General features: G+C 44.5%; 2 protein-coding genes across 2 annotated transcripts in view; one reads left to right on the top strand and one right to left on the bottom strand.

Annotated features, from left to right (window-relative positions):
* Positions 1 to 22,955, bottom strand: part of LOC126263470 (LIM/homeobox protein Lhx9) — a 598,391-nt gene that overhangs the window by 374,985 nt on the left and 200,451 nt on the right. The window lies entirely within an intron of this gene.
* LOC126263469 (uncharacterized) overlaps positions 12,362 to 22,955 on the top strand; it is a 38,960-nt gene continuing 28,366 nt past the window's right edge. Inside the window, exon 1 of the mRNA XM_049960562.1 lies at positions 12,362 to 12,425. Within this exon, the coding sequence (XP_049816519.1) occupies positions 12,362 to 12,425 (64 nt within the window). The remainder of the gene's footprint in view (positions 12,426 to 22,955) is intronic.

The following is a 22,955-nucleotide window of genomic DNA, read 5'->3' as shown; positions in this document are numbered from 1 at the left end:
ACAACTACACAGATCACTGTTATGACTACGGCTGACACAAAGTACAGGGTGATTGAAAAAGAATACCACAACTTTAGGAATTTAAAACTCTGCAACGAAAAAAGGCAGAGCTAAGCACTATCTGTCGGCGAATTAAGGGAGCTATAAAGTTTCATTTAGTTGTACATTTGTTCGCTTGAGGCGCTGTTGACTAGGCGTCAGCGTCAGTTGATGCTAAGATGGCGACCGCTCAACAGAAAGCTTTTTGTGTTATTGAGTACGGCAGAAGTGAATCGACGACAGTTGTTCAGCGTGCATTTCGAACGAAGTATGGTGTTAAACCTCCTGATAGGTGGTGTATTAAACGTTGGTATAAACAGTTTACAGAGAATGGGTGTTTGTGCAAAGGGAAAAGTTCTGGACGGCCGAGAACGAGTGATGAAAATGTAGCACGCATCCAGCAAGCATTTGTTCGCAGCCCAGGAAAATCGACTCGCAGAGCTAGCAGAGAGCTGCAAATTCCACAATCAACTGTATGGAGAGTCCTACGAAAAAGGTTAGTTATGAAACCTTATCGTCTGAAATTGGTTCTAGCACTGTCTGCAGCTGATAAGATTAAAAGAATCGATTTCTGTGATTTTATCCTTGCTCAAATGGAAACAGACGAATCTTTCGTTTCAAAGATTGTGTTTAGTGATGAAGCAACCTTCCACACTAACGGGAAAGTCAACCGTCACAATGTCTGTATATGGGGCACTGAGAATCCGCGGGAAACAACTCAGTATGAACGTGACTCGCCTAAGGTGAACGTTTTCTGTGCCATTTCAGCCAATAAAGTTTTTGGTCCCTTTTTCTTCGAAGGTGCTACTGTAACTGGACTACAGTATCTGGAGATGTTAGAGAATTGGCTGTTCCCTCAGCTCGAACAAGAAGCACAACAATTCATATTTCAGCAGGATGGAGCGCCACCACATTGGCACTTATCTGTCCGTAACTACCTGAACGTCAACTACCCGAGGCGATGGATTGGCCGCCAGGCAGCCCGTGACAGAGCACTTCATCACTGGCCTCCAAGAAGCCCTGATCTTACCCCCTGCGATTTTTTCTTATGGGGTATGTTAAGGATATAGTGTTTCGGCCACCTCTCCCAGCCACCATTGATGATTTGAAACGAGAAATAACAGCAGCTATCCAAACTGTTACGCCCGATATGCTACAGAGAGTGTGGAACGAGTTGGAGTATCGGGTTGATATTGCTCGAGTGTCTGGAGGGGGTCATATTGAACATCTCTGAACTTGTTTTTGAGTGGAAAAAAACCTTTTTAAATACTCTTTGTAATGATGTATAACAGAAGGTTATATTATGTTTCTTTCATTAAATACACATTTTTAAAGTTTTGGTATTCTTTTTGAATCACCCTGTATTGGCGACACTGCGCAGCTGCCCCTTCGTGGATAAATACAACAGCGCGAGCTGAAGGCTTGACTAGCATCCGCATTTACGTTGAATCATGCATTTCTCATATTTTTGTCTGTACGTGAGCCACCGTAAAAAACTGAACAGCTCTACGGTGAGTAAGGACGGTACTTCAGGGCGCTTGAATTTGCCCTCTTGATTAGTCTTGCCATCTATGAATGCAGTTCCTACGCTCTGATTTTCTTTTCTAGATCCATCATGTAGATCTGTCTTGAGGATCATGCTGCTTAACTGTCAGCTAAGATTCTCTGATTCAGTGTGCCTTGAATGAATAGGTGCTGCTTGCCAATGTTCAGTTTCAATAATGGCGGAGGCCGTGTTGAAGTAGTACATCTTTGGAGAAGTTGAGGGGTACGCACACAAAAGTACAGCACTGAAGTAAAACCCTCTAAGGGCTGTAGTTCCTTGTTAAAGCAGTACCTGCCTGCATACCGCCTACTAGTGAGTTGGCAAATGGCTCAGAGCACTATGGGCTGAGGTCATCAGTCCCCTAGAACTTAGAACTACTTAAACCTAATTAACCTAAGTACATCACACACACATCCATGCCCGAGGCAGGATTCGAAACTGCGACCGTAGCGGTCGCGCGGTTCCAGACTGAAGCGCCTAGAACCGGTCGGCCACACGATCCGCCCTACTAGTGATTTTCCTAATATTTGTTAACAAACTGTCAAGTAAGAAGTGGATACCTTTCAATAGGAATTTGTGGGTGATATATTTCCATTGTAGTCCTTGCGGCATTATATTTGTTTGCAGCGTCAAAAAGCTAATTGTAATAGATTTGACTTCTCCAACACAGACTCTGACAATCATCTAATCTCTCTAACCTGTTTTCTGTTGCTGAACCGCAGCAGATACATTTTAGAGAGGCTTACATACTCGTACAGATTAGAAATTTAAGAAGAAACAATCAATATTTTATCTGATTCACGACTCAACATTGATGTTCTTAAAATGCTATCGTCTGCCGGCCGAGGTGGCCGAGCGTTTCTAGGCGCTACAGTCTGGAACCGCGCGACCGCTACGGTCGCAGGTTCGAATCCTGCCTCGGGCATGGCTGTGTGTGATGTCCTTAGGTTAGTTAGGTTTAAGTAGTTCTAAGTTCTAGGGGATTGATGACCTCAGAAGTTAAGTCCCACAGTGCTCAGAGCCATTTGAACCATTTTGCTATCATCTCAACGAGACCGAAAATTATCTAGTACACCATATCATAGAACAGCACAGGAGCTTCTCCGCCTAAATAAAACTGCCATCATGTTTTGGGCGAAGCCGCACAGCGCCATAAAAGAAAATGATGAAGCAGATACTCTGAGCAAGGTAGCCGTAAACACTGGTGCAGTGATATACAATATGGTGCCACCTGACCACCTCCTACATACCGCTAGGGTTAGCATCACGGCCCGATGGAACGGGAAGCTCCCTCGATCTTACGAAATAAACGGGAGACACTCTGCCGCAATGGTAACTATTGTCCAATCACGTTCTTCGTACCAAAATTGCAGGTATATCTGCAACTTCATAGCGCTAATATCACGACATCTCTACTGCCTCTATATGATCACAGAGTCTTCAAGTGAGAATGGCAGTGAGGAAGATGTTGATCACATTTTCTTCGGCTGCGACAGAAGATATGAGGAAACTGACACCAGCGCAGCGTTAGATTTTCTGGCAATGCATTATCATTCATCATCATCTTCTTTGGGCCGCGTCAACACAGGGTCGGCCTTGTTACTATGGATGTGGCGGTGTTAGTGCTAAGGGGTGGCCAGATGCCCTTCCTGTCGCCACCCCGAACTCCTCCCCCCCCCCCCTCTCCGGGACGGAAGTCGTGTACCCCAGCTGTCTGCGTCTAGTGTAAGCCATGAAATACTGCGACCGTTTGCAAATGTCTGCGAGTCTTGTAACTGAGGCGGAACGTGGGGACCAGTCCAGTCTTCACCTAGCGGGATGTGGAAAACCTTCTAAAAACCACGTTCAGGCGGGCTGGCATACCGGGCCTCGTGGTTAATTCGATCTGGGGCCGGCGCACCTACCCGAGTCCAGGAAGCAGCGGTTTCGGCTACCCTGGCGGGTTTTTCTGGCAATGGCTCTGAGCACTATGGGACTCAACTGCTGTGGTTATCAGTCCCCTAGAACTTAGAACTACTTAAACCTAACTAACCTAAGGACATCACACACATCCATGCCCGAGGCAGGATTCGAACCTGCGACCGTAGCAGTCCCACGGTTCCGGACTGCGCGCCTAGAACCGCGAGACCACCGCGGCCGGCCTTCTGGCAATGCATCATCGACGAATATTCACTCTTTTAGCAACAGAAGACGTATTAGTGTATAAGCTTCTATACGAGTTTATAGCAAAAAGATAAATAAGATTATAGGAAAAGTGATTATTTTTTATTATTTTGTTGCAATATGGTAAATGAATATGTAAGAAATGTGTCATCAATCCTTGTCTCGTATCACTGAATGTCTATTAATTTTCTTAAATCATTGACTTAAATTCAGACAAATGAAATGTAATAATTGTTGTTTTTAATGGTTTCAAGTTGTTACATATTTAAACGCTAAAAAATCATTCTCAGATTGGCTGTATTTGTGATGTCCAAAAGCCATTAATAGGTTGTTTAAAAAACTGAACAGTTATCGCCCGGGGTCTGCGCAGATAGTGGTAATTATATCCGCATCCACAAGTCCCTTACCCACATCGACATCCGCAATACTTTTATCCGTATCCACGGTTACCTATATTTTATAAACCCCTTGTTTATGGCGGAACTCTTAAGTTACGCTTGCAATTCGTCTGAATTTTCATCTGTTGTAGTCAGACCTCGTAATTAAGATTCCATATTCCAGGAACGCGCGGGCCGGTCATGACATTCTAATACAACAGAGTCTGTCAATTCTTGGTATGTTTCATAAATTACAACTTTTTGTGGAATTTACTGAAACAGATTTTGTGATAAGGCGAGCAAAATTAATCTGGCCCGGAAAATATTTCATGCACCTTACAATAGGCAATCCAGCTTACACCAGCCGCAACCGGGAAATATGATGTAATTTGGGTTGCCTGTCTTCAGGTGCGTGAAAAATGTTCCGTTCCAGTTTCATTTTGCTCACCTTATATTTTCTGCGGAGTGTTTTCACTATATTGTCAAATGAATCTGTGTCACAAGTTGACGTCTTGCCTTGCATACTGTTAAATGTTAATCAAATGGTTCGATTATCAAATGTACGCTAACTCGTGTTATTGTGCAACACTTCCCTTTGTATTAAGTGTTACACTGTGTATTTGTAAATACATATTTAACAGGAACATTTATTCCTCGTTGATCTTATGCTGTCGAGGTATTCAATCCCCCCACACTTCCCTGCGTTACAAATTGACAGTTGACAATTGATGACTTAAGAAGCATCCCATCAACGCTCTCTTCTTTCAGTCAAGTTGTACGATAACTTTCCTTTTCCCCCAAATTCGACTCAGTATCGCTTCATTAGTTGCTCGACTCACCTGTCTAATCTTCAGCATTCTTCTGTAGCACCACATTTCAAAAGGTCCCGTTTCCTTCTTGTGTCAACTGCTTATCGTCCACATTTTACTTGTTTACAAGGCTATACTCTAGACAAATACATTCAGAAAAGACTTCCTAACACACTGATTTATAAAAAAAGTTAGTCTGTAGTACTCAAACCGTGAAAAGTCATCTGGTCTGATGGTGAGTGCACCCATTCGCTTGCCGCGGCTCTAGAAGGGGGAAGTGGAGACCCCATCCCCCTAGCAGCCTTTTACACCGGGAAATACCCCCAGTATTCATTTTGATAGCAGGATGAGTGGATTTAGGTCAGTGCTGGAAGAAGAAAAATATCTCCGCTCCTACCCGCTAGTCAACGCGAGACCATTAGGGCCAGAGTCTAGCGCTCTATTTGCTAGACCACCACGGTCGTCTAAATTTATCCTAGACGTTATCAACTCCTCTTCATCGGAAATGCTTTCCTTGTTATGGCCAGTCAGTATTTTATTTCCTCTCTACTTCACCAATTATAAGTTATTTTAGTGCCAAAATAGCAGAACTCATCTAGTAATACCCTAATCTAATTCCCTCAGCATCTCCTGACTTAATTCGGCTACATTCCATTACGCTATGTTGACGTTCCCCTTCAGTGATTTTGTACTGAGCATTATTTATATCGCGTGTGCTACACGAACAGGAGTCAGACCGTAAAGTGAAGATTCCAAACGCTGGTGTGTCCGGAATTGCCTTTATGTCACTTGGGTCGCTGATCGCTATTCGCTGTTACTGCAAAAGATACAGGAATGCCTCAGACACAAGCAGCTGCATGTTCTAAGGAAACAAAATGCACGTTTATAAACAGTACTGAGAATAACTAAGAAGAAGGGCATGTCGCTGTCTTAATCCTTGAATATAAAAACACAAGTACCCTATCGAGGATACTGCGCATTTAAGCCAATACAAAGGCACGCAATACTAATAAATTAAAACGATAATTATTATTATGATAAACTGCGTGCAATGCAAATATAGGAAAATCGTTATACTGATAATGTCCTTTAGATTTCAACCACAAAGTAATTATTATTGTTGTTTTCCGCTGCAGCGCAAGTTTTTATCTACAAAATAATTATTACTGTGGAATACCGCTGGTATATTAGCATCCGCACAAGCCTCTAGTTCTGTCGAACTGACATTGCGAGCTGGACTTGGCTGTAACTGAAACGTGTTTTCGGCTGCTAAAGTGACATCACGTAACTGTGTGTGCCAAAAATGTGTAGTGGCAGACTTAACATTTCAGCATGTGGCTTTCCATATTTTTTGGGAATCCACAAAGGCTGTTCGAGCGTGTAGGGCATGAGGAATATCTTTGCCTACTTATTATTCAATCACGATAGACTCGAGTTAGAGCAACTTCAACAGTGTTAGTAAATAATTATCAACATTCATGGTTCTCCAAACGATTATCCTCATTCCACCAAGTACGTCCTATAGAAGGATCTATAGCATTTACTTGACATTTTCACATATCTTTGGGGGAATGTACTCGGTACCAAAATTCGTACAAATATTTCGGGATGACGGAAACAGACGGTACTCCAGTGAAGCGTCCGTCGGCTGGACAGTTAGTGTTAATGAACAGGTATATGAAAATACGCCCAATGAAATTTGTGCCTGTACAAAAATCTGTGAAATTCGCGCCCACTATTCCTGGCAACACCCTGCTCACTGACCCACAGCCTACCTGCAACCCCAGAGTCCTCTCCAATCGGAAATGCTCCGTATGCCCGCATTGAGGTGCTCTGCAGCGGTATCCGAGCCGCGTCGATGCTGCCGTACAAATGACCAACAAGCTACCGGAAGCAGAGAGCTACCTAGGTCGACATAGCATTCTACGATACATCTTACATACGCACATTGCACACATTATAGTTGTTTTAAATTGTAAATCCTGCTTTTCCTTTTTTGTCTTTACTACTCTGTCCTAATACGAAAAATCGTTACGCCCTAGTTAATATACCATCTTATTAAGGTAACATATCTCACACGTACCAATAATGACGATGGTATGCGGAATTTTAAGGGTAACGAAAATTATTTTCATACTTTCGATTCACATATAGAGGACGCGCGGGTGCAATGCTAGGAAGGAAGGAAGGAAGAAAGGGAGATAAAGAGTTTAGCGTCGCGTCGACTTGAGGCTATTGTAGACTGAGCACAAACTCAGCTTTGTGAAGGATGGGGAAAGGAAACTGGATTGCCCTTTTCAAAGGAACCATCCCGGCATTTGGCTTCAATGATTTCGGGAAACGACGGAAAACCTAAATCTAGATGGTCGTCCTTCCAAATGCGAATCCATTGTGCTAACCACTGCGTGTTGCCCTGCGAGTGCAAGGAGAAGCCATGCACAGCTTATCTCACCTATATACTTGTGAACTCAGTATGACAACGCATCCTATGTACAGTGCATGTAAACTACGTGCTGATCCACCGGCATGGACCATGTTTTATTTGATGTTTATTTAGAGGTATGGTTTGTGGAATAGAAGAGCTACGATTTTTAAATTGCGTGTTTGTAATACCGCTTAGGTTTTCCTTTGTAGTTCTAAAGATCTGATCAGAAGTAAAAAAATTTTTGATTGCGTCAGACTGAAAAAAAAATTACAGCCACTTCCGATTGTAGGAGTTTTGTCATTTATAGTCTTCTATGTATGTACAAAGAACAGTCACGTGAAAACGAGACAGATGGGAAGAAGTAAGTAAACTGCTCATTCTTTGAAAAGCAAGTGCCGTTGCCGTTGCTGTTAATGCATTAATCACATTGTGAGACCAACCGGTCAACGCTGTGATGGAAAAATGTTTGTGGTCGCCCACGGAACCATGATTGTACGCAGGCGTGCGCCTCTTCGTCCGAATCAGATCGACAGTCACGAATGCCATTCTTCAGGGGTCAAAAAACAGTGAGCTTCACAGAAGCTCTCCTGCGAAGTTTGGAAAGTAGGAGACGAGGTACTAACGGAATTAAAGCTGTGAGCACGGGGCGTGAGTCGTGCTCGGGTAGCTCAGATGCTAGAGCACTTGCCCGCGAAAGGCAAAGGTCTCGAGTTCGAGACTCGGTTCGCCACACTGTTTTAATCTGTCAGGAAGTTTCATATTAGCACACACTCCGCTGCAGAGCGAAAATCTCATTCTCAACGACATTCCTTTATGTTCTCAATTGTTGAAATGTGTGTGAAATCTTATGGGACTTAACTGCTAAGGTCATAAGTCCCTAAGCTTACCCACTACTTAACCTAAATTATCCTAAGAACAAACACACACACCCGTGCCCGAGGGAGGACTCGAACCTCCGTCGGGACCAGCCGCACAGTCCACGACTGCAGCGCCTCAGACAGCTCGGCTAATCCCGCGCGGCTGTAAGTTCTAATCTCCCCGATATTCTCGTCGTCATTCTGAGCTCTCTTCGTCAGGATTTCTTAGGGCCAGTCACGCAGTCGGGGTAGGCAGGCCCTCTGCTGAATCAGCATCAGTTAAAGCCACGATGGACTGCGGCCTTGAGGTGGTGACCGGAGCGACGCCTCGTGGGCGCGACCGCAGCGGTTCCTGCAGCGGGCCGGCGCCTGCATAAATACGACAACAGCCCCTGGGAAGAGGTGGGCGGAGGTAAGTGGCCGCTCCTCATCCCCTCCTCCGGCCTGCCACCCATGAATATGAACGCCGTGTAATTGTGCGCCAGTAAATTGGCGACGCCCGGCGCCAGGGTCCGGTGGGGTCCCGCGCGGCCGCCGCGAAATTTCATTAGCCCAGGTAGTAAATACGGGCCCTCCCGCCCCTCCGACGACTTACCCCGTGGCCCGCAGAAAAAAAGGAGAGGGAAAAAAAGAACCCACACGCATCGTCCGGGCCGGCGCAGTGCTCGTATAAATAAATGCCCGCTGCGAATTAACGCCCTAATGCGGTCGGCTGCAGTTTCCTCTGTTTCCCCTCGCGGCGGTGGCGCTCGCCAGCGTCCACCTGTCCGTGACAGCTTTTTTTTGTCGCCAGAAGGGGGCGGGGCAGGATAAATAATGCCATTTAGCGCGGGAATTTTGGATTTCTTTGGCCTAATAAGCAGCAGAATTTGAAACTTACGAGCCACGTTACCCCGGATACCTGGATGCTGATTCCGATGCTAAAGCCGTCTTCACAACAGACGAGTTAGCTAACGAGTTTTTGTGACGTCACTTCTTGTTACTCCACTCTGAAGAACCATTGCCTAGCTTGAAACGCAAAATACATCGCTCAATAAGTAAGCAGGTTCGTTTTATTTAGTTGTCCAATACACGTATTATTCCCAACTCTCTTCGCTAAGAAACCCTATTTTTCAACATATTCTCCTTTCAATGCGGCGATCTTATACCATTTTACTGGTAGGGCCTGTATGCCTGAATGGTACCGCTCTACTGGTCTACATCGGAACCATCGTCTTGCTGCATGAGTGACTTCCACATCAACCACATACTTCTTCCCGCGGACTGCAACCTTCGTTGGACCACACAGATGGGGGTCGCAAGGTGTGAGATCCTTGCTGCAGGATGAATGAGGAAGACCAGTCCAATGAAGTTTTTTGAGCTTCTCTCGTGTTTGAAGACTTGTGTGAGGCCTTGCGTTATCATGGAGAAGTTTGTTTGCATTTTTGTGGCGACGAATACGTGAAAATCACCTCAAAACTACGGGAGTCATAGCTGTGTGTGGCCGCCCGGCGCGCGGGAGATCGTACTGGTTTGCGCGGCCTTGTTTTGATGACGAGAGACGCCTTGCTCAACAACTCACCTTGCTTTTGTCCACTGGCAAGTCTCCATAGACATTCTGCAAGCGCCTATGAGTATCAGAGATGCTCTGGTTTCCCGTCAAAAGGAACTCAACGACAGCTCCCTGTATGGAACGGACTTCTTTCACAGGACCGAGCGAGGTGGCACAGTGGCTAGCACACTGGACTCGCATTCGGGAGGACGACGGTTCAATCCAGCGTCTGGCCATACTGATTTAGGTTTTCCGTGATTTCCCTAAATCGCTCCAGGCAAATGGCGCGAAGGTTCCTTTGATAGGGCACGGCCGAATTCCTTCCCCGTCCTTCCCTAATGCGATGAGACCGAAGACCTTGCTGTCTGGTCTCCTTTCCCAACTTCCTTCACAACGCCATTTTGAGTTCTACGTATAGCGCTGCCACATATCAGAACTGCATGAAATTATAGGGCCTGAAGCGGGAATATTTCCCAACGCCGCGTAAACAAATTCTGCATTTTCCAACCGAAGTTGACTGAGATAAAAATGTGTTGCATTACTTAATGAACGCCCCTGTGATATTTCGTCAACGTGCTACGAAGGACTGGACCAATTAGAGCACCACCAGGTGGCAGTCGTAATTGGAAAGAACGCTTTCTACGTCACAAGCAGCACTTGCAATGTGCCACATAGTATTTCTCTTTTTCATCTGAAGCCCATATTTCGTCGATTTTATGCAAAAACTTACAACGTGCGAATGTATGCTGTTTTTTAGCACTACCCCATTAAGGATCTAGGGAAAATGCGTCGTTACTGGTGTGTTTTGTTTTAGTAAAACGACGGGAAAATTTATATAGGTGGTTAACGAACTTTCGTATTTAGCTATCTATATGTATGTTATAAACGGCCTTGCCGCAGTGGATACACCGGTTTCCCTGAGATCATCAAAGTTAAGCGCTGTCGGGCGTGGTCGGCACTTGGATGGGTGACCATCCAGGCCGCCATGCGCTGTTGCCATTTTTCGGGGTGCACTCAGCTTCGTGATGCCAATTGAGGAGCTACTCGACCGAATAGAAGCGGCTTCGGTCAAGAATGTCATCGTAACGACCGGGAGAACGGTGTGCTGACCCCACGCCCCTCCTATTCGCATCCTCCACTGAGGATAACACGGCGGTCGTATGGTCCCGGTAGGCCACGAGTGCTTTATAAGTATGTTATAAATCACGTGTTATTAAAGGCAACGGCAGACTGAGGATTCATCAAAAACATGCCGTTCTTGATAGGATCTTGTAACGGAACACCCTCCTCTAGCATTACTTATTTTCAAAAGTAGTTGTCGATACCAACATTTTTTTTTTCGATTTTTTGACAGGTCAGTATTGTCTCACTTGCTTTCCTGAAAACTTTCATATACTTATATACACAGTATGCCATATTTCAAGCCAAAATTGATGAAAAGGAATTACTTTATAAAATATTTTGATTGCGATGTTACAATCGATAAGTACTAGTTCTGCATGTATGAAGTGTACCGAGAAGTAATCAATGTGTGTAGAGATATTTAGACTGTCCTTTTCATCTAATAGAGAAATTGAAATATAATATTCGATAGAAATGTTGGCTCGCAACTTTCGTGGTAGTTTGCAAATATTAAACGCAGTGACTTAACAACTCTGCATCAGTGCCTTCAAATACGGGTGTTATGCACTACCAACCTGTACCTATTTATTTTAGTTGTTATCTTTATACAGGCACTTGCAAAAGTGGTGTTTATTTCTTGATCCTAGGTCGGTTCTTTGAGAGATGAGGCATTTTATTGTGTAGAGGGCGAAAATGTATTGTTTCATGTTACAGTGAAACGAATTTTTATTAATAGTGTTATTTGTTGCTCGCTGAGTTGTGGTCAAAACTCTTTGAAGGTTACGTTACTCGCGCATGTTTCCTCACAGTGACCAAATGGTTCAAATGGCTCTGAGCACTATGGGACTTAACTTCTGAGGTCATCAGTCCCCTAGAACTTAGAACTACTTAAACCTAACTAACCTAAGGACAGCACACACATCCATGCCCGAGGCAGGATTCGAACCTGCGACCGTAGCGGTCGCGCGGTTCGAGACCACGGTGACCATTCAGATATAAAAGTACCTTCATTATTATTCGTCCTAGCTATATAAGAAATGGGGTTAAGTGTTATTTCGTTTGTGTATGAATGTTCAGGATAACGAAGTATAAATACGTGACAATAAATATTCCTCTCCACTTTGCCAGTGGCGAAAACATCTCAGAAATAGAAAAATTTTGAAACAAACTGCTTTAGTATAGTTTTCGACTGGGGGAAGAAAGGCAGTTGTATACAGTTGTTTTTATGTTTAGAACAACTTTCACTAACATATACTGACAATACACGACTCAGTGCCAACTCCTGGTTCCCAGTTGTCTTTGCGGCAGTTTATGTTAATCTTTTTCTTGACATGCGGAAACCGTTTTCGCAATCGTCAGTGCAGTTCTCAGCTGAGCAGCCATCCATATTTACGACGAATTCTCCAATGCATTTACTCAGAAGTATCCGCTCGCATCGTGACTCATGTGCAAATACGTATGAATATTCTATACTTTGGAGAGATCTTGGCGGATGATTCAGCTCAGGTTACAGAAGTCTTACTTCCTGCTGCGACGTTCTCAGCTCAAGCAGCCAGGTGAGTACTTGGACTAAGGACATTATCAAAGCCAGAGAGGTGTTGCATGGTGTCAGCTTGATATCTCCTTCTTCTTCTTCTGTAGTGGTCAATCCAAGGATTGGTTTGCAACAGCTACAATGGCCGCTTGTCTCCATTCTGTGCGTCTTTCAGCTTTTCTCTTCATTTCTTTATAGGTGTTACATCCCACATCTTTCACGATTTGATCCATGTACCTCAGTCGTGGTCTTCCTCTTGGTCTTTTTCCCTCGACATATCCCTCTATGATTGTGTTCAGGAGTCCTTTATGTCTTAATAGATGGCCAGTAAATTGCACTCTTCTTTTAACAAGGAAACTCCAGAAGCTTCTCTTCTCACCTGCTCTTTCCAGAACCACTTAGTTTGTGACCTTGTCGATACATTTTATTTTGAGCATGCGTCTATAGCACCACATTTCAAAAGAATTTAGCTTCTGGTCTTCCTCTGTCCCGAGAGTCCATGTTTCACACCCATAGCATGCCACACTCCACACATATGATTTCAAAAATCTTTTCCTAATTTCAAGGCTGATGCTCTTAGATGTTAAAATGTTTTTCTTCTTGTTACAAGCAGCCTTTGCTTGAGCAATTCTACTTCTCACTTCTGCCTTGCTCCTTCCACCCCTGGTATCTCCATCACCATTGATATCTCCTTATGGTTTCTAAATTTTTGTCCAGCATGGTGAACATACAACCTTATGAAACCGTCCAATAACCTTGCTACAACTCTCGTCATACTGCAGACTGAATGGCTAATCTCCCGGTTGTGCCTCCACTGAGTGCAGTTACACACCGGGAGATCAGTTCTCCGGCAGGTCTGCTCAATGCAGCCGGTACAGCATATTTACGAGTCGGTAACAGAACGGGCGGACGGCGTGTGGCATTGCAGTCACAAACGGGTGGATGGTCCCCAGGACGGTCACTGTAGCGGACACACACACACACACACACACACACACACACACACACACACACACAGAGGGTGGGGCGACACGCATTTCTGCCGTTAGCGCGTCCGCGACATGCACGCCGGCGCCGAACGAGACAATTGCCATTGTGCGGTGCGCGCGGCACGGCACGGTGGGGCCCTCTCCTATCTCTTGCAGTAACCGCCGCACTGAGGAGCGCACCTGGCGCCTACAATGCGTTTTCCGCCGGCCAATGCCACTCGTGGCCCGCCGCGCCGGAATTAATCTGCTTTCTGCGCAGTTATTGCGTAATTCGCAGAATCAATCGGGCGCCGCGAGGCGGACGCGACGCGATTGCCATCCGAGGGATTGGGAAGGGGGGGGGAGGGGGAGGGGGAGGCGAAGAGGACAGAGAGCTGCTGCCGTGCTGTGCCGAGCAGATAGCCCGGTGCCGCCGCCGATGCTCGAAGCAAAGACCGCTGGCTGACCGCGTCCTGTCTGTGGTTCTGGCAGCGAGGCTGTCCACAACGAGATCCTCGGAGAATTAGACCAGCAATTACCGGACGGGTACACACGGAAGACAATCTGCGCTGCGTCCGTAACTCTCGTCCCTTCCCACACGGCAGCCTATCTAGCAACTGCATACTGGGCAACGGATACAATACTCAGAGATCAGCGCTAAGCTCAGCAAGGTGGTACAATGTAAAAGCTTTATCTTCGCGGGAAAAAAGAAGGGGAAAGGATCGGATCAGCTTAACAACGAAAGTCTTCATAGTCAACTGGATTTAACAAGTATAAATATGCAAAAAAAGGATAGTAATTCTCTGTCACGGCGCGAAAACGCTTCTAATCTTGCCGGGTGGCTATAATTAATGTACAGCCACTCACGACGTCCAGTTGGGACTGTTACAATATAACATGAAGGCGAAACTTGACAGATATGTTAAAGCGTTAATGCGGAAACAATTCACGATGGAAAAAAAAACAACATTAGTTCCAGTTTTGACGATGTACATTACTTACGCACTGAAGAGTCAAAGAAACTGGTATATCTGCCTAATATCGTGTAGGGCCCAAGTGAGCACGTACAAGTATCGCACCACGACGTGGCATGGATTCGACTAATGTCTGAAGTAGTGCTGGAGGGCACTTACACCATGACTCCTGCAAGGCTGTCCATAAATCCGTGAGAGTACGAGGGTGTGGAGATCTCTTCTGAACAGCACGTTGCAAGGCTCCCAGATATGCTCCATAATGTTCAGGTCTGGGGATGTTGGAGGCCAGCGGAAGTGTTTAGACTCACAAAAGTGTTCCTGGAGCCACTCTGTAGCAATTCTGGACGTGTGGGGTATCGCATTGTCCTGCTGGAACTGTCCAAGTCCGTTTGAATGCACAACGGACATGAATAAAGGCAGGTGATCAGACAGGATGCTTAAGTACGTGCCACGTGTCAGAGTCGCATCTGGACGTATTAGGGGGCCCATATCACTCCAACTGCACACGCCCAGAGCCTCTACTAGCTTGAAACACTCCTCCGCTGACATGGAGAGTCCAAGGATTCATGAGCTTATCTCCTTACCCGTACACGTCCATCCGTTCGAAACAATTTGAAACGAGACTCGTCCGACCAGACGACATGTTTCCATTCATCAACAGTCCAATGTGGATGTTGACAGGCCGAGGATGGGCGTAAAACTTTGTGACATGCAGACATCAAAGGTACTCGAGCGGGGCTTCGGCTTCGAAAGTCCATATCGACATTTCGTTGAATGGTTCGCAAGATGATAGTTGTTGATGACCCAGCATTGAAATCTACAGCAATTTGCGGAAAAGCAGCATTTCTGTCACAGTGAACGATTCTCTTCAGTCCTTTCTGGATCTTTTTCCAGCCGCAGCGATGTCGGAGATTTGATGTGTTACCGGACTCCTGATATTCGCGATACAATCGCACAGGAAAATCCCAACTTCATCGCTACCTCGGAGATGCTGTGTCTCGTCGCTCGTGCGCCGACTTTAACAGCACGTTCCAACTCACTTAAATCTTGATGACCTGCCATTTTACAGCAGTAACCGATCTAACAACTGCGCCAGACAACTGCGCCGTTCTCTATTCCCCCTGTATCAAACCGAGATACCTTCTACACTAAGTCTAATCCAGTATAATTGTCATTTTTATTTAGACAACCTTCAGCTGTTTATCTTAAATAATTAGACTTACATTTCATGTATTTCCTGGTGTCACAGATATCTCTACAATCAAAAAGCAAACACACAAAGTGGGCTTTCACGGTCGGTATTTACTTCAGTTAAAGTTTCCGGGATGAGTGTACGTGGTCGACATACAGAAATGTATATAGTCTCTCAAAGAGGGCACAACCATTCGTCACGTGACTCCGATTGCGTGATTAAGCTCTCGCTGGCGCCATATTTCTGTATTAAAAGTAATCGACTGCCATTCTGCAGACACAGAGTCTACATCCGTATTTTGTCTATCTTAACAGCTTCTTCTTTTCTGTTAAAATTATTGTGATGTTTGTGCATCTGTATGGTCTCTCTACACACGTGTGGATGATAATGTGTTGTCTTTGCTAAATCCTTGACTCACTGAATTTTATTTTGTGGTTTCCGTCTTGGAAGACATGTCCTGTTACGGCCGATTTGTCATTATGTCTCAGCAGCAGTTCCTTTAGCGGGTAGTCGAGTGTTAATAATTCTTTTTTTGATGCGAATATATACTCACCCACAATGCCGAACATCTTTTGCTGCTCTTAAGCATTCTTTTATCTTACTGGTGGGTCTCAATACCGTTTCAACACCGTTCTTGGCCATCACTTTAGAGTTCCGGTACCTAACCTTAATTTAAAACAAAATAAAAAAAATTGGACGGAAACCTTCTCTGTTGGTGGTCAGCACTAGTGAGGAATCAAAATTCAGTAATAGGATGTCGACAACAAAACCCTAAATGGGGAAGACCGGTAGTAATCGAAGGAATGTCAGTGGTATAACAGAATAAGCGAAGCGTGCACTCGATATTCTCACTGTAGATTAGCTGGCTGTCTGCGATTTTGCTGCGACATTGTGGACTGCAGAGTCCTATCAAAGAGTACCTGCAAGTAGTATCTGACAAGGGCGTCCAGTTCAAAGCAGATGGGAGAAACGAGTTGTCGTGTGAGGTACATGTCCTCAAAACGAATAAAACTGCGCTCTCTTCTGAGAAAACTGCGCATCTACAACAAACAGATTGTAACGTAATATGCCTGATTCATGGCCATTATGTTCAAACTCCTTATGTAACGTAATTAGCATCGTACACATTTTTAAAATTAAAAAAGCACATCATGACTATCAGTGACTATAAAATTATTTATTCATAAAATTCAGTATTGCTGTTTCGGAGCTGTGGCCGTTATCAAGTGGAATGGTAGGTGATTGTACTTCAGCACGTCACAAATTCAGAGAACATTACAGTTTTTTTCGTTTGCTCAAGTGCAAGTCTAAAGATTGGCATAATTTAAAAAAACAGATACTTTTATGAGTGAGTACAGTAACTTTGAAGCTCTATTTTTTTTTGACAGGTTTAGTAAAAACATAATTATTTAAGAAACACGTGAAATTTCTCGAATTTTATGTAAGCTAGAGGATCCTTCAAAAATCCAAGTAAGAAAATTTATGTAGTTCCATTCTGCGGTAGCAAGTAACGCAATCGTCATTCCACTATCAACCAATTTTACACCTTCAAAATATGCGCCATACTTTAAGACAGTTTAATCTTTGTTACAGAAACTAATGCCTCGTGCCAAAATTGACAAAAAATGGTTCAAATGGCTCTGAGCACTATGGGACTCAACTGCTGAGGTCATTAGTCCCCTAGAACTTAGAACTAGTTAAACCTAACTAGCCTAAGGACATCGCAAACATCCATGCCCGAGGCAGGATTCGAACCTGCGACCGTAGCGGTCTTGCGGTTCCAGACTGTAGCGCCTTTAACGGCACGGCCACTTCGGCCGGCCCAAAATTGACACTATGGAATGAGCAGCTACAATGAGGAGAACTATCTGCGTTGCAGTTTAACAGAAAGACTGCATCTATGAACTGTCCTAGACTACCAGCAGTAACGAGCACGTTAACTTGTAGCACCACGTCACCGAGGACTACTCATAATAGTTCATGCTTGTTGTAAACTGTGGCACGTGGTCAGAAGTATGCTACTGACTAACGTTTTTTGCTTGATTATGATACATATTCCAGCTAAAAAGACTTTATCCACGTTGAATATTTGTGTAGTATTCCCGATTTAAAATTATGTAGTGTGGCTCTGATTTCACCAAGTCTTCAAAGGTAAAAAATTTCAATATTATTATTGTTATTAGTGTACAACACTGTATCTTGTATTCTACAAGGTGATGCCGAAATACTTACATTACATGTCAATACACTACATTCTTCAGTGGTTAGTTCAGTTCGTTCCTGATAAGGGTCACTCAACGTTAAAGAAGATGCTTCAGGTGAACAACCACGACTCGTAAATATGAATGGTCTAATTTTATGATGACTACAATTGCTTGTTATTAGTAAGCCGAGAGGAGGAAAGAAACAGAAAAAAAAGAGACAGATTTTCTCGACTGTCTGAGAATAGCGTATTTTATTAGATAATGTATATTTCGAATCACAAACTTTTCAGTGATTCTATTGAGTGTTTTGAGACCTTATTGTTATTTAAAAGCTACGGAAACTGCTATCTCTTAGATTAAAAGTATGAAATCATGGTGTGAGAAAGAGTAAAGGGAATATTTTAACTTATCTTATACCTGTGAATGGCGTATTGATGTCTCCTTGCATATGACACCGCATACGACGCGTTGCTATAGTAACCTCTTAAATCGTAGAAGTTGTTTGGCTGTCTACTTTCTTGCGATAGGGAATTTCCGTGTTCAAGAATTAATTTTCTTGCAATATTTAATTGTAACGAAAACTGCATTTATCGCTTGGAATAATTAAGTGTCGGCATTTGTGAGCTTTCTACGAGAAATAGAATAAACGTCGACATACAGCGCAATATTCTTTGAAATTTTACGATCTTCGTAAATTGTGCACACATGTGGCGAACGGGTAGTGGTGTAAAAGTAAAACAAGACGAGGACATGACTGCATTGTAATACCATATGCGAGGAAACAACACAAGTTACTCTTTCAGCGTTCTCTGTTTACATTCGCTCCGTTTTACCACAGATAAGCGTTCCCACAGCATTATAGTGCCAGTTCAAGTATTTCAACAATGACTTGAAGCCTTGCTCTCCAAAATATACACTGGCGAATGGGTGCGTTACTGTATATTAGTCTACGGAATTTTTTATTTAATTACCCAAAACTTATCTAGCATCAAGACGACCTATTGCGCATATACTGGGACTGCATTCGACGATGAACATAATAGCAGAGGTCACCGAGTTGTGCTGCGAATTCAGCAGCGTCAGACAGCGCGACCCGTGAGACAGGAATTCGCGCTAGGACCTTGGCAGGGGCGGAGAAGGTTGGGGAAGGGGGTGGGGGAGGGGTAGGGGTGCTTCGCCCTCCTTCACAATGGGGCCTCTTATTATTACCGCAAGCGACACATACTAGAGCGCTAATTACCACGGCCAACAAATTGTTTCTCAACTACTAATTTGGTGGAGAGGCGGCCGGCGCGCGCCATGGCTGTGTGTGTGTGTGTGTGTGTGTGTGTGTGAGAGAGAGAGCCCACCCACACCCGGCGGCCCACAACCTCGCGCCTGCGCGGAAGCTCATTATAATCCCGGACGTACGCCGGGGACCGCTGCAGGGGCGCCACCGTCTACCTCTGCAGTTGGTACCACTGCTCTGTAACTTGTGCACTGACCGTCTACGCCTTCCATACGAAACTACAGACACCTATACTGTTCCACGAAAAGTAATCTACCAAGCAATTTTATAATATCATGTTAATGATTACGTATGTGGGCGCGCTACAAATCAAAAGCGGTTTAAATCGTCATGTGTGACTAGCCTCATTCTATTACGAAGCATTTTCGCTGTGCTTGAAATATACGTACATTTTCACTTGCTTCACTTTTCATCTGCCGTTACTTTACTTGATAACTAGCTGCAGTGCTCGGCGTTGCACGGGATATTTAATATCTGACACACAAAGTGAGATTGCACATCTCAACCATGTGATATTAGGGCGTTCACGCTATAACAGATGCAGCCGCAAGTTTCCTAAGGCCTTGATCAGAGCAGCAATTCCCCAACTTACAAATGGCTCTAAGCATTATGGGACTTAACATCTGAGGTCATCAGTCCCCTAGACTTAGAACTACGTAAACCTAACTAAACTAAGGACATCACACACATCCATGTCCGAGGCAGGATTCGAACCTGCGACCGTAACGGTCGCGCAGTTCCGGACTGAAGCGCCTAGAACCGCTCGGCCACACCCGCCGGTAGGCCGGATTCGAACCTGCGACCGTAGCAACAGCGCGGTTCCGGACTGAACATCTACATCTACACCTACATCTACATTTATACTGCGCAAGCGACCCAACGGTGTGTAGCGGAGGGCACTTTACGTGCCACTGTCATTACCTCCCTTTCCTGTTCCAGTCGCGTATGGTTCGCGGGAAGAACGATTGCCGGAAAGCCTCCGTGGGCGCTCGAATCTCTCTAATTTTACATTCGTGATCTCCTCTGGACGTATAAGTAGGGGGAAGCAATATATTCGATACCTCATCCAGAAACGCACTCTCTCGAAACGCACCCTCTCGAAACGCACCCGTTCGCCACATGTGTGCACAATTTACGAAGATCGTAAAATTTCAAAGAATATTGCGCTGTATGTCGACGTTTATTCTATTTCTCGTAGAAAGCTCACAAATGCCGACACTGAACAGAAAGCTACACCGCGACGCAGAGCGCCTCTCTTGCAGAGTCTGCCACTTGAGTTTGCTAAACATATCGGTAACGCTATCACGCTTACCAAATAACCTTGTGGCGAAGCGCGCCAATCTTCTTTGGATCTTCTCTATCTCCTCTGTCAACCCAACCTAGTACGGATCCCACACTGATGAGCAATACTGAAGTATAGGTCGAGCGAGTGTTTTGTAAGCCACCTCCTTTGTTGACGGACTACATTTCTAAGGACTCTCCCAATGAATCTCAACCTGGCACCCGCCTTACCAACAGCGCCTAGAACCGCTCGGCCACAGCGGCCGGCCCCAACTTACATCTGTCACGGACCTCCTTCGACAGCTGCCCGAAAGGACTATGTCAGTATTGCCCTATTTCTGCAAGAATCGGATATCTAATTCTAAGCCAGACACAAAGACTCCAGCGTGAGCAGCTATGATGTAAGTTCAGTGTTAAGTGTGTGAATGTACGTAGTGTAACATGAACTTTACCTACAATTAATGTAATTTATAATGCCTATGCAGAATATACGATACTGTATACCAGATTTGTAGCGACTCACTTCTCTGGCTAAATAGTTAATGCCAAGGCAAATTAAAAATTATAATAAAAAAAGAAGTTTGACAAGATTCTCGACTGAATCTGATGCGACGACTTGCAAACGTTGTTATACATTATGTCATTCATCACGCCAACTACCCTCTACGTCCACGACTCGATTCTTTACATGAATAATCTTCTATAACTACGCCCTAAAAACCAACAGGGAAAAGAAATTTGTCACCGAGCAAGAAGAGAGAATGACTGTTAGCTTGGGAATCACGACTGGCCTAGTAAACTTACCCATTTTCAGGCCGAAATAGAAAAGTTCTTTCAATCTGGGCTGAGACGCAAATAGTGGCTCACCTGCAGTAGAGGAACCCCACGCTCCTTGGAAGTCTGTCAAGCAGTCCAGCCGCGCCTGAGGAAACTGAAGCATGGCTCCACTAATCAGCCGGCTAGGAATAAACGCACGCCTCGTTAAAGCCGAAAACAGCCAAAGGGACGCGAATAATGAACTAGGACGCGCTCCAGAGGGATTACCGAAATAAGCGCGTCGCTCAGTCGGCGATCTCGGGGTGCCCAGGTCATTCGGGGGAGAGACAATGGTTGCCCCGATGCTGATTAACGACTGGCCTCGACTGAAATCGGGAATAATTCCGAGTAGCCCAACGACCACATTCCTGGCTCTAATTTGAAGTCGCCGCACATAGAGAGAAGAATTTCGTCATTAGTAAGGTGGACCGCAGAGTCACGCCTTAAATTAGATTCGTTGGAACGTAGTGGAGCGCAAATATTTCGGGCACTTGTTTACTCTGCGTCAGGTCCATTCTAAAATCGGACCTCCCCCCCCCCCCCCCCCCCGAAAACCCAGAAGTTGGAGACAACGCTTTCTCGGAGAAGCTCACAGACACCGAATTTCTATAGGTTTTTCTTACTGTCGTGCGAACGCTGCAGTCTCAGGTCAGGCTCAAAGTTATCCAAAAACTCTTAAGTTAGACTCACACCCTGCAGAAAGTTTATTTCTAATCAGTACACCGCTATATTTTCTCATGGAACTGGAATGTAAAGACATGATGTTTAGTAACAGCATAGAATAACAAACTCACAGGGTCAGTCCACTCGTAACTTGTCGCGTTTCTGATAGGATCCTACATTTTCTTGGTCATGCGAAGTTCTTATTTAAAGATTCAAATGTTTCAAATGGCTCTCAGTACTATGGGACTTAACATCTGAGGTCATCAGTCCCCTAGACTTAGAACTACTTAAACCTAACTAACCTAAGGACGTCACTCACATCCATGCCCGAAGCAGGATTCGAACCTGCGACTGTAGCAGCAGCGCGGTTCCGGACTGAAGCGCCTAGAACCGCTTGGTGAGAACGGCCGGCTCAAAGGTATTAACGGCCTCCAAATTATTAGCGTGATTTCATGGACATGATCCCTAGAACATGTGTATATTTATTTTATTTATTTATTGCCAAATTATAGACCTGTTACCTGGTGTTTAAAACAGGTCGTACATCTTACAATTTTCGTTTTTCATCTTTTTACAGTTTTCTTTCCTTTTGTTTTATCTACAAAATTTACAAAGAATGACACTTTTCAAAATAACAATAATTTAAGGTTGAAATATAAATAAAATTTTGTTGTTTTTTAAGAAGAATATAGAAAGAAGATAGGGTAGATGAGAGATTTGTTAGTACCATCACCGATGTGACTGACGGTGAATACCTCGGAATGGTTTCTTCGAGCCGTTGACCGCCAGTCACACACGCACACACACACACACACACACACACACACACACACACACACACAAATGGTTATTAATAGAGAAATAATGTTGCTTATCCTATTTGTTACTAATCCTATGTATTAACTACTTTAGGTGCGCATCCATGTACAGCATTTGGTGTTTTCTTGGCTAGATTGCTAGCAATTTGCTTATTTAATGTCACATCTCAGCTTCCTCCTCCTGTTCCTCCTTATTGTCACTATTTTCACTGTCACTGTGGGTATCGCTGTCCATCCTCTGGAGATTTCTGTTACGCTGCACATAGGCATGTCTGTGATGTCGTGTCCGCATATACTCTTCATGTGTTGTTTTTGAAATACTGTTTGTCAGTGCGTTTAATTGTGCCC

The sequence above is a fragment of the Schistocerca nitens genome, chromosome 6 (genome assembly GCF_023898315.1).
Source record: "Schistocerca nitens isolate TAMUIC-IGC-003100 chromosome 6, iqSchNite1.1, whole genome shotgun sequence".
Taxonomy (NCBI): domain Eukaryota; kingdom Metazoa; phylum Arthropoda; class Insecta; order Orthoptera; family Acrididae; genus Schistocerca; species Schistocerca nitens.
Note: the sequence above shows the minus strand (reverse complement) of the source record. Positions and strands in the feature narration are given on the sequence as shown.